General features: G+C 43.1%; 1 protein-coding gene across 1 annotated transcript in view; it reads right to left on the bottom strand.

Moving 5' to 3' along the window:
* Positions 1–16,252, bottom strand: part of LOC134353392 (short transient receptor potential channel 5-like) — a 140,939-nt gene that overhangs the window by 56,755 nt on the left and 67,932 nt on the right. The window contains exon 6 of the mRNA XM_063061417.1: positions 223–545. Coding sequence (XP_062917487.1) covers positions 223–545 — 323 coding nt within the window. The remainder of the gene's footprint in view (positions 1–222; positions 546–16,252) is intronic.

Genomic DNA, 16,252 nt, shown 5'->3' with positions numbered 1-16,252 from the left:
AAAGTGAAATTGTTATATTCAGGAATGAGTTAAGACCATGGCAACCATTAGAAATCAACTGAAAGTCAAAATTAACTGTGATCCAGTCATGGAAAATTTAAAGCTTAAACAGATAAAATGTTCAAAGGAGGTAAAAAAAAATAATAAATACCTTTGATAAACGTTTCATAGTGAATTCCTAGCAATGCTTACTTGGTATAAATATTTAATAAGTGGACTTACGTTGAAAAGGCATTGTTTTGCTTCTCGCACCGTATTCCCTTGCAATTGTTGGGCTCCTCTGAAGCGCTGGTTTCATAGTAAAAGTACAGCTGATTCAGTCCATTTGCAAAAGCAAGTAACACCAGGCAATAAATGAAGAGGAACTTGAGAATATCAAGGAGCATGCGACCCAGTGAAATCTGCAGTGGTCCCAGGTGAGAGTTTGCAGTGAAAAGTGAAATTAAACGAAGGGAACTGAAGATATTGGCTATAGCAAAGAGGGCTTCAGCTATCAATGTCGGGTGCCACATCTCCCACTCTTCTCGAGGACGTGAGCCATTGTACTTCAAAACAAATAACAAGTTAGATATCAACAATAGGAACATAAGATCATAAGACAGAGGATCAGAATAAGGTCATTCAGCCTATCGAGTCTGTTCTGCCATTCTATCCCTCTCAACCCCATTCTCCTATATTGTCACATAACCTTTAACGTCCTTACTAATCCAGAATCTATCAAACTCCACTTTAAATATCACCACACTCAAGCTGAAGCAATTCATCCCCAGCAACACACACAACATGGCGGAGGAACTCGGCAGTCTAATTAACTGACCAAACTTACCGCATTTAATAAGCAATATATTGCTGCTGATTCGAATCTTCGGAGAGACCCCCACCCCACACCCCACACCGAGCTCTGGATGAAGTAGAGCCAGTTTACAAATTTTTCCCACCTCACAGCCTGAGAGAAGAGGAGAATTTACCTTTAATTTCTATGCACTTCAGCAGAACTGAACTTGTGGTGGTGACGACAACAGATGGGTGGAACTCTTGCATATGTGTATTGCTAATGTCCAGCAATGAAGCTATTGCATTCAATGTTCAAAGTTCAAAGTAAATTTACATCAAAGTACAGGTATGTCACCATCTACTACCTTGAGATTCATTTTAATTATTCAAAGTTATCACTAGCTGTTATCTACAAAGGAAACTAACTTAAACATCACACATCAACTAATCTGCCTCATGGCTAATGTGATTGGCTCTGAAATAGATTTTACCCTGGTCTTATAGAATTCCACCCAGGGAACATGAGCTGCCATTTCATATAACGTAGACTGTTCTCCTCATAAGACCATAAGACCATACGATATGGGAGCAGAATTAGGCCACTTGGCCCATCGAGTCGGCTGCACCATTTCATCATGGCTGATCCATTTTCCCTCTCAGCTCCAATTTCCTGCCTTCTTCTCATATCCCTTCATGCCTTGACCAATAAAAAATTATCAACCTCTGCCTTAAATAAACATAAAGACTTGACCTCCACAGCTGCCTATGGCAATGAGTTCAATGATTCACTGCTCTCTGGCTAAAGAAATCCCTCCTCTGAAAGGACACTCCTTTATTCTAAGACCGTGTCCTCTGGTGTTAGACACTCCCACCACAGGAAACATCTCTCCACATCCAATCAATCAGGCCTTTCACTATTCAATAGGTTTCAATTAGGTCACCCCCCATTCTTCTGAATTCCAGTGAATATAGGCCCAAAGCCCTCAAACACTCTTCATATGACAAGCTGTTTATTCTTGGAATCATTTTTGTGAACCTCGTTTGCTCCCTGTCCAGTTTCAGCACGTCATTTCTAAGATAGGGCCCTAAAACTGCTCACAGTACTCCTAGAGAGGCCTCACCAGTGCTTTATAAAGTTACATTACATCTTTGCTTTCATAGTCTAGTCCTCTTTAAATGAATGTTAACTTCGCATAGGTCTTCCTCACCTCAGGCTCAACCTGCAAATTAGCCTTTATGGGAATCCTGCACAAGGACTCCCAAGTCCCTCCGCACCTCGAATTTTTTGTATTTTCTTTCAATTTAGAAATAAGCAACACTTACAGTTCTTCTACCAAAGTATATGACCATACACTTCCCAACACTGTATTCTACCTGCCATTTCTTGTCCATTCTCCTAATCTGCCTAAGTCCTTCAATAGCCTCTCTACTTCCTCAAAACTACCTGCACCTCCACCTTTCTATGTAAATTCTCCAAATTTTGCAACAAAACCATCAACTCTATCATCCAAATCATTGACATATAACCTATAAGAATTGGTCACAACACAGACTCCTGTGGAACACCACTTGTCACTGACAGCCAACCCGAAGAGCCTCTCTTTATTCCCACTCCTTGCCTCCTGCCGATCAGCCACTGCTTTATCCATGATAGAATCTTTCCTGTAATACCATGGGCTCATAGCTTGTTGAGCAGCCTCATGTGTGGTAGCTTGTCAAAGGCCTTCTGAAAATCCAAGTACACAACATCAGCTGATTTTCCATTGTCTATCCTGCTTGTTATTTCTTCAAAGAATTTCAACAGATTTGTCAGGCAAGATTTTCCCTTGAGAAAACCATGCTGACTACGGCCTAATTTATCATGCACCTCCAAGTACTCCAAAACCACATCCTTAACAATTGTCTCCAACATCTTCTTAACCACTGAGGTCAGACTAACTGGCCTATAATTTCCTTTCTTCCGTTTCTCTCCCTTATTGAAGAATAGAGTGACATTTGCAATTTTCCAATCTGTTGGAACCATTCCAGAATCTAATGAATTTTTAGAAGATTATTATTAATGCCTCCACAATCTCTTCAGCCACCTCTTTCTATACACCATCTGGTCCAGATGACTTAGCTACCTTCAGACCTTTCAGTTTCCCAAGAACCCACTCTCTAGTAATGGTAATTTCACATACTTCATGACCCCGATAGCTGGAACTTCCTCCTTACTGCTAGTGTCTTCCTCAGTGAGACTGAAACAAAAAACTTATTCAGTTCATCCGCTATTTCCTTGTCCCCCATTACTACCTCTCCAGCATTGTTTACCAGTGATCTGATATCCACTCTCGCCCTTCTTTTATACTTTATGTATCTGAAGAAACTTTTGATATCCTCTTTAATATTATTGGCTAGCCTACTTTTGTATTCCATCTTTATGTTCTTAATGACTTTCTTAGTTGCCTTCTATTGGTATTTGAAAGCTTCCAAATCCTCTAACTTTCCACTAATTCTTGGTCTTTTATATGCCCTCTCTTTGGCTTTGATTTCTCTGGTTAGCCACAGTAGCATTATCTTGCCTTTAAAATACTTCTTCCACTATGGGATGTGTATATCCTGTGCCTTCTAAATTGCTTTCAGAAATTCCAGCTATTGCTGCTCTGCTGAAATCCCTGCCAGAGTTCTTTGCCAATCTATTCTGGCCAAACCCTCTCGCAGGCTTCCGTAATTTCCTTTACTCCACTGTAATACAGATACATCTGACTTTGGCTTCTCCTTCTGAAATTTCAGGGTGAATGTGAGCATATTATGATCACTTTCCCCTAAGGGTTCTTTTACCTTAATCTCTCTAATCAATTCTGGTTCATTGCACAACACCCAATCCAGAATAGCTGATTCCCTAATGGGCTCAACCACAAGCTACTCTAAAAAGCCATCTAATAAGCATTCTAGAATTTCCCTGTCTTGGAATCCTGCACCTACCTGATTTTCCCAATCTACCTGCATATTGAAATTCCCCTTGACTATTGTAACAATGCCCTCTTGGCATGCATTTTCAGTCTCCCATTGTAACTTGCAGACCACATCCTTTCTACTGTTTGGTGGTCTGTATATATGTCCCATCAGGGTTTTTTTTATCCTTGCAGTTTCTTAATTCTATCCACAACAGTTCAACACCTTTCAATCCAATGTCATCTCTTTCTAATGATTTAATTTCATTGTTTACTAACAGAGCCACGCTTCTGACATCCAGCCCATCGAATCTGCCCTGCCATACATCATGGCTGATCCCAGATCCCACTCAACCCTATACACATGCCATCTCGCCATATCCTTTGATGCCCTGACTGATCAGAAAACGGAGGGCAGAGCATAGTCATGTAAGCGCCAAACCTACTCCTTTACTTGCATCTTCGGAAACAGCTCTATTTCTATCTCTGATATCTCTTTTTTTCCCTTTCAAGGTTCTTTGGAAAACCCTGAGCTGGAGTTACACTCTGACTTCGGTTCTTTCTGGGAATGGGACCCGCTCTCAGGCCACATGACTGGCCGCTTTTTGATATTCCAAGGGCGTGGCCTGGAAGACTAGCGCGCCTGCAGGGTGCTGGATTTTCATGGCTCTGGAGATGGGCTGATTCAAGGGCAGTGCCCCTGACTGAGGCATCACGGGAGAACACGGAACATCGGGAACAGCGGGTTGACTGACGGCTGTGTGTCCAGGAGACCGGAGTTCTCTGGGCACAGAACTTGGAAAAAGCGACGCAACAGACTCTTAACGCCATAAAGTCAGCAAGTTGTCTGTTATGTCTCCCATCTCACTGTGAAATGGGAACATCTCTCTTCCCTTATTAGAGAGCGAGAGAGCCTGTGGTATGTTGAATTACCGGGTGAACGAGTAGTCTTTGGAGTATTACTGTGTCTTTATTGATGCTTTGGTGCATGCTTGAGTGCTTGGTGGGGGGTGCTGGTGTGGGAAGGGGGTCATTGCCTTGTTCCTGTTTGTGCATGGGAGGGGGGTCTTTGGGTTCTAACATTTAACAGTCATTCATTTGTTGGGGCACTCCTTTGTTTTCATGGATGTTTGTGAAGAAAAAGAATTTCAGGATGTATATTGTATTCATTTCTCTGACATTAAATGTACCTATTGACTTATTGACCTATCAACTTCCGCCTTAAATATACACACAAACCTGGCTTCCACCACAGTCTGTTGCACAGCATTCTCAGATTCACTGCTCTCTGACTAAAAAATAATCCTCCTTTCCTCTGTTCTAAAAGGTTACCTCTCAGTTTTGATGCTGTGCCCTCTAGTTCTGGATACCCCCACCATAAGAAACGTCCTCTCCATATCCACACTAAGTAGTCCCTTCAACATTTGATAGGTTTCAATGAGATCCCCACGGATTCTTCTACGTTCCAGTGAGTACAGGCCCAAAGCTGCAAAATGCTCCTCATACGTTCACACCTTCATTCCTGGAATCATCCTTATGAAACCCCTCTGGACTCTCTCCAATCACAATATATCCTTTCTGAGATATGGTGCCCAAAACTGTTGACAATACTCCAAGTGCTGCTTGACTAGTGTCTTATAAAGCCTCAGCATTATCTCCTTGCTTTTATTCGAATTTATTTGAATTTGAATTTGAATTTATTTATTTAAATCTTACATCTGTCCCATAACATGAGGGAGTAAAAATCTTTGCGCTATGACTCCATTGCAATGTCCAGACATGTGGATTTATAAGTCTTATCGCTTGTAAAAAATAAGCTGTCCTGTGGCCTGTTAGTCCTGGCTTTCATGCTGTGGCACCGTTTGCCAGACGGAAGCAGCTGAAACAGTTTATGGTTGGGGTGACCGGTGTCCCCAGTGACCTGCCAGGCCTTCTTTACTTACCTGTTGCTGTACCTGTCCTCAGTGGAGGGAAGTTCACATCCACTCTACAGTGCCTAGCGATCAAGGGTGGTGCCGTTCCCACACCAGGCGGTGATACAGCCAGTCGGGATGCTCTCAGTGGTGCCCCTGTAGAAGGTCTCGAGGATCTGGGGACTCATGCCAAATATCTTCAGTCGCATGAGGTATAAGAAATGCTGTTGTGCTTTTTTTGCCACACAGCTGGTGTGTACAGAACAAGTGAGATCTTCGGTGATGAACATGAAACTGCTCACCATCTCAACAGCAGTCCCATTGATGTGAATTGGGGTGAGGCTGTCTCCGTTCCGCCTGCAATCCATGATTGGCTCTTTTGATTTTTGGACACTGAGGGAGAGGTTGTTCTCTTGGGACCACTGTCTCAGGGTGTTAACCTGACCCTGTAGGCTGTCTCGTCACCGCGAGAAATAAGGCCAATCAATGTTGTGTCATCTGCAAATCTGATCAGCAGGTTGGAGCTGTGTGTGGCAGCACAGTTGTCAGTGTAAAGGGAGTAGAGGAGGGGGCTCAGGACACAACCCTGGGGGCACCTGTGTTGAGGGTCCGAGCAGCAGCCTTGAAATAAATGCCAACATTGTAGTTGCCTTCTTTACCACAGACTCAGCCTGTAACCTTCTGGGAGTCTTGCACGAGGACTCCAAAGTCCCTTTGCACCTCTGATGTTTGAAACTTCTCCCCATTTAGAAAATAGTCCACACTATTGTTCCTCTTACCAAAATGCATTATTGTACATTTTCTAGCACTGTATTCTAAGAAGACCAAGATTTTCCCAGAAGAAGTGGGATGCAGGGGATTCGTTGCTACATCTACGACCAGTGTATTGAAGAAGATGGGGGTGAGGGGTCACTCCCTCCAACAAGCAATCAAGTTCTTGTCAAACGCAGCAGAAGAAAGCAGCAATTGGATTTGGATTAAAAGGAAAAACAACGACTGGGCTGCAAGATGAAGCCAGGAGGGTATGGAACTGAGGGGGGTGTATCTGGGACGCCAAGTAGCACCATTGAGTCCTCTGGAGACGTCATGGGCTTATCAATGAAACGTCAAAGAAGGAGGGTGCCCACCTGGTGACCCCGATGACGTACCTATCCTCCATCCTTGTCACCACTCCAAGGCCACTGCCAACATCAAGTCCTAGTAGCTCTATCTGCCACATTTTTGCCCATTCTTCCAGCTTGTCGAAGTCCTGCTGCAATCCACTCAATGCAATGTGTATCCTTGGACATAATGTTCCCAGCTATAATCTTATTTCAGCCATGATTCAGTTCTGTCTACAACACCATACTTGCCAATCTGTAACTATGCTACAAGTTCATTGACCTTATTCTGGGTACTGCAAGTATTCAAATATAACACATTTAGTCCTTTATTCACCCTTTTCATTTTTGTCTGCCTTTTATGTTGCAATACATCCTGTTGACTGCAATTTTGCCCTATCATCAGCTTCTCCTTGCTCAGACACTCACTACACATTTCCTCTGTTTTTAAACCACCTTCAGCCACCATCACTTTGATTCCGAGCCCCCTGACAAATTAAGGTGTCAGGTGGGGCATTAGCGGAAATTAGAGAAGTCGATGCGTCCGGTGCTCCCGATGTGGCCTTTTATACAATGGCGAGACCCGACGCAGACTGGGAGACTGCTTTGCTGAACACCTACGCTCTGTCCGCCAGAGAAAGCAGGATCTCCCAGTGGCCACACATTTTAATTCCACATCCCATTCCCATTCTGACATGTCTATCCACGGCCTCCTCTACTGTAAAGATGAAGCCACACTCAGGTTGGTGGAGCAACACCTTATATTCCGTCTGGGTAGCCTCCAACCTGATGGCATGAACATCGACTTCTCTAACTTCCGCTAGTGCCCCATCTCCCCCTCGTACCCCATCTGTTATTTATTTATATACACACATTCTTTCTCTCACTCTCCTTTTTCTCCCTCTGTCCCTCTGAATATACCCCTTGCCCATCCTTTGGGTCCCCCCCCCCTGTCTTTCTTCCCGGACCTCCTGTCCCATGATCCTCTCGTATCCCTTTTGCCAATCACCTGTCCAGCTCTTGGCTCCATCCCTCCCCCTCCCGTCTTCTCCTATCAGTTTGGATCTCCCCCTCCCCCTCCAACTTTCAAATCTCTTACTAACTCTTCCTTCAGTTAGTCCTGACAAAGGGTCTTGGCCTGAAACGTCGACTGTACCTCTTCCTAGAGATGCTGCCTGGCCTACTGCGTTCACCAGCAACTTTGATGTGTGTTGCTTGAATTTCCAGCATCTGCAGAATTTCTGTTGTTTGAGAAAAGGCTGAGTTCACTCAACCTGTTCTCATAAGGCATACTCCCCAATCCAGACAACATCCTTGTAAACCTTCTCTGCACCCTTTCTATGGTTTTCACGTTCTTCCTGTAGTGAGGTGACCAGAAATGAGCACAGTACTCCAAGTGGGGTCTGACCAGGGTCCTATATAGCTGTAACATTACCTCTCGGCTCTTAAACTCAATCCCATGATTGATGAAGGCCAATGCACCGTATGCCTTCTTAACCACAGAGTCAACCTGCATAGCAGCTTTGAGTGTCCTATGGACTCGGACCCCAAGATCCCTCTGATCCCCCACACTGCCAAGAGTCTTACCATTAATACTATAATCTGTCGTCATATTTGACCTACCAAAATGAACTACCTCACACATCTGGGTTGAACTCCATCTGCCACTTCTCAGCCCAGTTTTGCATCCTATCAATGTCCCACTGTAAACTGACAGCTCTTCACACTATCCACAACACCCCCAACCTTTGTGTCATTAGCAAATTTACTAACTCATCCGTCCACTTCCTCATTCAGGTCATTTATAATGTTCTCAATATTTACCTATTTATCTATCTATCTATCTATCTATCTATTTATTTATTTATTTATTATTTAGTGTTTGTAAGGTGTTTCTTCTTTTATGTTACTGCGTAGGCTAATTAAAATAGCTTTGTTATGTTATAATTAAGATGGCTTCTTTGTGATGTTAACTGCTGAGACAATGGTTCTCTTTCTAGCACCTTGTTTGGGATATATTACTGATAAGGAGAATTGTATCCATTTGTTAACCAATTGGGATAGATGTTATTCTTTTTTGTGTGTCTGTAAACTATTGTGATGCGCGGGTTTTTGGGCAGAAGGCGCGATGGGGAGAGAGAGAGTAGACGCGGTGCTGTGAGCTGGCTGACGGGAAAGACCCCGAGCCCGAATCCGAGGTCCGGGGTCATCGGCGAGGAGAGGAGATGAAGACAGACTCATGTGGAGCGTCTGGTTGACCAACGTGGGTTGTCCCAGGGCGGCGGGACAAGGTGGTCAGAGGGGATCGAATACTGAACAGAGGACGTTACTAGAGCTCCAAATGTTGTGCATGAAGAGGTTGAACTTTGATGTTTGGTGCCTTTTACTTTCTTTTTATATTTTATCTCTATTAATTACATAGTTCCAGTAATATCTATAAATTGTAATCATTTAATCATATATGGTGTATTGTCTGCTATTTGGCGGGGTGGGGTACATCACACAGCATCCACACAAACTTAATTATCCAGTCTGGCGGGGGCAAGAGTTGTTTCCCCTAGACAACAGCGAGTTAAGCGACCCCGAGGCTTACTGGGGAGCTACATTTGCAAATTTTTTTTTTGTATTTTCACAATTTGCTGTCTTTTGCACTTTAGTAGTTTGTCCATCTTTGTTGTGGCAGCTTTTCATTGATTTGATTGTGTTTCTTTGTTTTTACAGTGCATGCCCACAAAAACGAATCTCATCTAGAATCGTGACATAAACTGCATGCACTTTGATAATACATTTTCTTTGAACTTTGAATAGAGAGCTGATACATCACAGGAATTTCAATTAAAGCTGTATAAATGTATGCTATAAACGAAGGGCAGAATTCTCTTCCCCTGAAGCTAACAGCTGCTTCAGCAACCAGTAAACTTCAAAATAACACCGCTTACCTCACGTAAAGAAACAAAATGGCTGTAAAAACTATCTTAGCACAAACTCTAAATTACTCTTTCACAAAGCTAAAAGAATCACATGATGCGTTGCTGCTGAAGAAAAGAACACCTGGTCTGGTTTAAAGACCAAATTTGTAAAAATGTATCAATAAGAAAGAGAGGCAAGAGATTTTTTCTTGGCCTAATGCACAATAAAATAGCAGAAATACATTTCAAAGTTCTGTTCTACTGAAGATGAAGGCATTTAATTTTAGAAGCACAGTACAACTGGTCCATATGTTAATCACGCTTGGTCACAATGAAATGTTCATCCTTCTCTTTTGAATGATTGTGTTGTTCTTTGGTTCATCATATTTTTCCAGAATCAGGTTTATTATCACTGATATATGCCATGAAATTTCTTGATTTGCAGCAGCAGTACAGCACAAGAGATAAAATTACACCAAGTTACAAAAAATAAATAGAGGAAAGGATGAATAACAAAGTCTTGTTCGTGGGCTGATGGATTATTCAGAAATCTGACTGGCAGAGTAGACAAAGCTGTTCCTAACTTACTATGTTTCAGTGCAGAAGAACTTGGAGACCCCTTCAATCTCCTTTGCCTTTTGGAAAGTACATGTTCACCCTTTTTGGGTGCTGTCAATATGGAAATTAATGTCCTATATATAAAGAATTTGCATTCAGTGTCATGTTATAATGTTGCTGATTTCTGCAATGCTGGAACAGCCTTAACATTTTCAATTGCAAATATAATTTGCCAACACTTCAGATGGTTTTAGATATTTAAATAGCCCCTGTTGAGTGATAATTTCACAGCGCTGCACTAATGTTTGCTTAGCAATAAACATAGCCTACTTCATACTATGAGAGCATAAGACAGAGGAGCAGAATTAGCCCATTCAGTCCATCGCGTTTTCTCCACTATTCCATCATGGCTGATTTGTTATCCCTTGCAACTCTATTCTCCTGTCTTCTACCCATAAACTTTGATATCCTGATTAATCAAGAACCTACTAATGTCCACCTTAAAGATACTTAAAATGATTTGGACTCCACAGCCGTCCGTGGCAATAAATTCCATGGATTCACCATCCTCTGGCAAAACAAATTTTTCCTCATCTCTCAATTCTGTGGCAGTGCCCTCCGGTCCTAGACGCCCCCACTATAAGAAATATCCCCTCCACATCCACTCTATCTATGCTTTTCGGTATTCAATTGGTTTCAATGATTTCCACCCTGCCCCCCACCATTCTTCTAAATCCCAGCGAGCATAGGCCCAGAGCCATCAAACGCTCCTCATATGTTAACCCTTTCATTCATGGGATCATTCTCGTGAACCTCTTCTGGACCCTCTCCAATGCCAGCTCATCTTTTCTCAGATAAGGGGCCCAAAACTTCTCACACTACTTCAAGTGTGGTCTGACCAATTCCTTATAGAGCTTTAGCATTACATCCTCGCCTTTGTATTCTAGTCCTCTTCAAATTAGTCCTAACATTACATTTGCCTTTCTCACCACAGACACAATCTGCAAATTAACCTTTAGGGAATCCTGCATGAGGACTCACAAGTTCCTCTGCACATCTGATTTTTTAATTTCTTCCTCATTTTGAAAATAGTCGAGGCCTTTATTCCTTCTGCCAAAGTACGTGACCATACACTTCCCTACACTATATTTCATCTACCACTTCTTTGTCCATTCTCCCAATCTGTCTAAGTCCTTCTGCAGACTCCCTGCTTCCTCAACACTACCTGCCCCTCCACCTACCTTCGTATTGTCTGCAAACCTGGCCCAAAAAAAGGCCATTAATTCATTCATCTAAAATCATTCAGTTCAGTTCAGTTCAGTTTTCGTTTATTGCATGCATTAAAAAATGATACAACGTTCCTCCAGAATGATATCACAAGAAAACACAGGACAAACCAAGACTAAAACTGACAAAACCACATAATTATAACATATAGTTACAACAATGCAAAACAATACCATAATTTGATAAGGAGCAGACCATGGGCATAGTAAAAAAAAGTCTCAAAGTCCCAATAGCCCCATCATCTCACGCAGGCAGCAGAAGGGAGGAACTCTTTCCGCCATGAACCTCCAAGCGCTGCCAACTTGCCAATGCAACACCATTGGAAGCACCTGACCGCAGTGAACTCTGAGTCCGTTCAAAAACTTCGAGCCTCCAACCAGTCCCTCCAACACAGCCTCTCCGAGCACCATCCTCTGCCAAGCGCTTCGACCCCGCCCCAGCCGCTGAACTATAAGCAAAGCCAAGGACTCGGGGTCTTCTCCTCTGGAGATTCTGGACCACACAGTAGCAGCAGCAGCGAAGCGGGCATTTCAGAAGTTTCACCAGATGTTCCTCCGTGATCTCACGTCTGTCTCCATCAAATCAGGACTGTGCACGGCACCCTACTTGACAAATAATAGACATCACCACCGGAGTGGCTGCTGCGAGCTGCGTCGTGCCGCCATCTTCCCCGCCTCCACATTGACATATCATGTGAAAAGAAGCAGTCCCAACACCAACTCTGCAGCACACCACTACTCACTGGTAGTCAACCAAAATAGGCCCCTTCTATCCCACTCTTTGCCTCCTGTCAGTCAGCCAATTTTCCATCTATGATAGTACCTTTCCTGTAATACCATGGGCTCTTAACTTGCTAAGCAGACTCATGTGTGGCACCTTGTCAGAGGCCTTCTGAAAATCCAAATAAATAACATCCATTGACTATCCTTTGTCTTTCACGCTTGTCTATCGTGCCTACCTTCTTTGTCTATTGTGATTATTTCTTCCAACAATGCCAACAGATTTATCAGGCGAGATTTCCCCTTTAGAAATGCTGATTTTGGCCTATTTTATGATGTGCCTCCAAGAACTCTGAAACCTCATCCTTGATAATGGATTCCAACATCTTTCCAACCTCTGAAGTCGGGCTAACTGACATATAATTTTCTTTCTTTTGCCTCCATCCCTTCTTAAAGTGTGGAGTGATATTTGCAATATTCTAGTCTTCAAGTACCATTCCAGAATCTGGTAATTCTTTAAAGGTCATTACTAATGCCTCCACAATCTCTTCAGCTACATCTTTCAAATAACTGGGGTGCAGTCCATCTGATCCAGGTGACTTATCTACCTTCAGATCTTTCAACTGCCCAGCACCATCTCCTTAGTAGTAGCCACAACTCTCATTTCTGCCCCCTGATACCCTTGCATTTCTGGAATTCTGCTAGTACCTTCCATACTGAAGACTGAAGCAAAATACTTATTAAGTTTGTTTGCTATTTCCCTCTCCCCCACTGCTACCTCTCCAACATCACTTGCCAGCAGTCCAATATCCACTCTCATCTCTCTTTTACTCTTTATATATCTGAACAGCTTTTTGTATCCTCTTTTATATTATTGGTTAGCTTACCTTCATATTTCAACTTTTCTCTCTTTATCAATTTTTTGGATGGCTTTGGTTGGTTTTTAAAACCTTTCCAACCCTCTACCTTCCCATTAATTTCTGCTATATTATATATGCCCTCTCTTTTGTTCTTATGCTGCCTTTGACTTCCTTTGGCAGCCAAGGTTGCCACATTCTCCCTTTAGAATACTCCTTCATCTCTGGATTGTATCTTTTTTGTGCCTTCCAAATTTCCCTCAGAAATACCAGCCCCTGCTGTTCTGCCATCATCCCTGCTAATGTCCCTTCCAATTAACTTTTGTCAGCTCTTCTCTCATGCATCTGTAATTCCCTTTACTTCACCATAATAACAATATATCTAATTTTATACTCTCCTTCTCAAACTGCAGAGTGAATTCTATCATATTATGATCATGCCTCCAAGGCCACGAATCAGATCTGGGTCATTACATAACACTCAATCCAGAATTACCATTCCCCTAGTGGGCTCAACCACAAGCTGCTCTAAATAGTCATCTTGTAGACATTCTACTAATTTCCTCTCTTGGGATCCAGCACCAAACTGATTTTCCCAGTCCACCAGTGTATTAAAAGCCCTCATGACTGCAGTTGAGAGGGTGAGTAGTTTCAAGTTCCTTGGCATACGCATAACCGAAGATCTCACCTGGACTGTACACACCAGCTTTGTGGCAAAAAAAAAGCAAAGCAGTGTCTCTTCCACCTCAGGCGACTGAAGAAGTTTGGCAGTCTCCAAATGCTCAAGACCTTCTACGGGGATACCACTGAGAGCATCCTTACCGGCTGTATCACCACCTGAGAACTTCCCTCCAGTGAGGACATTTCCAGCAGCAGGTGCAGAAAGAAGGCCTGGAAGATCATTGGTGACACCAGTCACCCCAACCATAAACTGTTTCAGCTGCTTCCGTCTGGCAAACAGTACCGCAGTCTTGGACCAACAGGCTATCGGAGAGCTTCTTTCTACAAGCCATTAGACATAAATTCGCATGTCTATACATTGGGACGAAGTCATAACAGAATGATTTTTACTCCCACACATCGTGGGACGGATGTAAGCTTTAAATAAATTCGAATTGAAATTCAACATTGCCCTTTTTGCATGCTTTTTCTATCTCCCATTGTAATTTGTAGCCCTCATCCTGGCCACCGTTCAGAGGCTTGTATATAACTCCCATCAGGGTCTTTTTATCCTTGCAGTTTCTTAAGTCTATCCGCAAGAATTTTACATCTTCTGATCTAAGTCATCACATTCTAAGGATGTGATTTCATTTTTTACCAACAGAACCACCTGACCCCCTCTGCCTAACTGCTTGTCCTTTTGATACAATTTGTATCCTTGGATGTTAAGCACTGAACTATGATCTTCTCTCAGACTCAGAGATGCCCACAACATCATACCTTCCAATCTCCAACTGTGCTACAAGATCATTTACCTTATTCCTTATGCTGCTTGTGTTCAAATATAACACATTCAGTCCTGTATGCATCACCATTTTTGATCTTGACTCCTTGTTACACTTTAACTCATCCTAGTGACTGCAATTTTGCCCTGTCATCTGCCCGAATTCCTCACAGTCTCATTATACACTGCACCTAGTTGTATACCAACAGCCCCATCCTCAGCCTTATTACTTCAGTTCCTATACCCATGCAAAATTAACTTAAACAGCTCTAGCAAACCTGCCCACAAGCATATTGGTCCCCCTCAGGTTCAAGTGTAACCTCTCCATTTTGTACATGCCATACCTTCCCCAGAGGTGAGCTCAATGATCCAGAAATCTGAAACTCTTTCTCCTGCACCAATTCTTCAGCCATGCATTCATCTGCCAAATCATCCTATTCCTACCCTCACCGGTGCTTGGCACAGGCAGCAATCCTGAGATTATTACCCTGGAAGTCCTGCTTTCTAGCTTTCTACCTGGCACTCTAAATTCTCTCCTCAGGACCTTCTCCCTTTTCCTACCTATGTCGTTGGTACCAATATGTACCACGACTTCTGGCTGTTCATCTTCCCCCTTTTCAACACTGAGCACCTGATCCAAGATATCCTGACCTTGGCACTTGAGAGGCAACATATCATCTACGTGTCGCTTTTACGTCTACAGAATCTGCTTTCTGCTCCTCTGGTTATGGAATCTCCTGTCACTGTTACACGCCTCTTCTCTGCCTTCCCTTCTGAGCCACAGGGAGCTGATCGCTGTTGCTTCCCTATGGTAGGTTTTCTGGTACTGTTGGCAATGAACACACAACTTTTCAATGCCTTTATAGCAATACCTGCATCAGGCTGTAGTTTATTGATTACCACTCAGTGTTGATTGCCCTCAGTTTTAATCAGCAAACTCCAAAGTCTGGGCATCTGTACCTCGCACTGCAATTGGATCCTTGACTTCCTCACCCAGAAACCACTGTCAGTGCAGATCTGAAATAACATCTCCCCCTTGCTAACAATCAACACTGGCACATCACAAGGATAAAGTGCTTAGCTCACTGCTCTACTCTCTCTACTCCCACGACTGGGTCGCTAAGCACAACTCAAATGCCATCTATAAATTTGCTGATGACACAACTATTGTTGGCAGAATTTCAGATGGTGATGAGGAGGTGTACAGGAGCAAACTGGGTCAGCCGGCTGAGTGGTAACAGAACAACAACCTTGTACTCTATCTCAGTAGTAAGACCAAGAAATTGATTGTGGTCTTCAGGAAGAAGCAGGCGAGGAAGCACACACCAGTCCACATCGAGGAGTCAGCAGTAGAGAGGGTGAGCAGCTTAAGTTCCTGGGTGTCAGCATCTCTGAAGATCTACCCAGGGCTCAAAATTACAAAGAAGGTACGACAGCAGCCATATTTCATTAGAAGTTTGAGAAGGCTTGGTGTGTCACCCAATGACACTCGCAAATTCAAAAGATGTGCCAGAGAGAGCATTCTAACTGGTTACATCACCATCTGGTATGGAGAGGCCACTGCTCACATCAGAAAAAGCTGCTGAAAGTTGTAAACTCAGCCAGCTTCATCAGGAGCACTAGCTTCCCCAGCAGTGAGGACATCTTCAAAAGGCAATGTCTCTAAAAGGCAGCTACCATTGTTAAGAACCTCCATTACTCAGGACATGCACTTTTTGCATTGCTACCATCAAGGAAGAGGTGCAGAAGCCTGAAGAT

This window comes from Mobula hypostoma, chromosome 10, assembly GCF_963921235.1.
Source record: "Mobula hypostoma chromosome 10, sMobHyp1.1, whole genome shotgun sequence".
Taxonomy (NCBI): domain Eukaryota; kingdom Metazoa; phylum Chordata; class Chondrichthyes; order Myliobatiformes; family Myliobatidae; genus Mobula; species Mobula hypostoma.
This window is presented reverse-complemented; position numbering and strand designations above follow the sequence as displayed.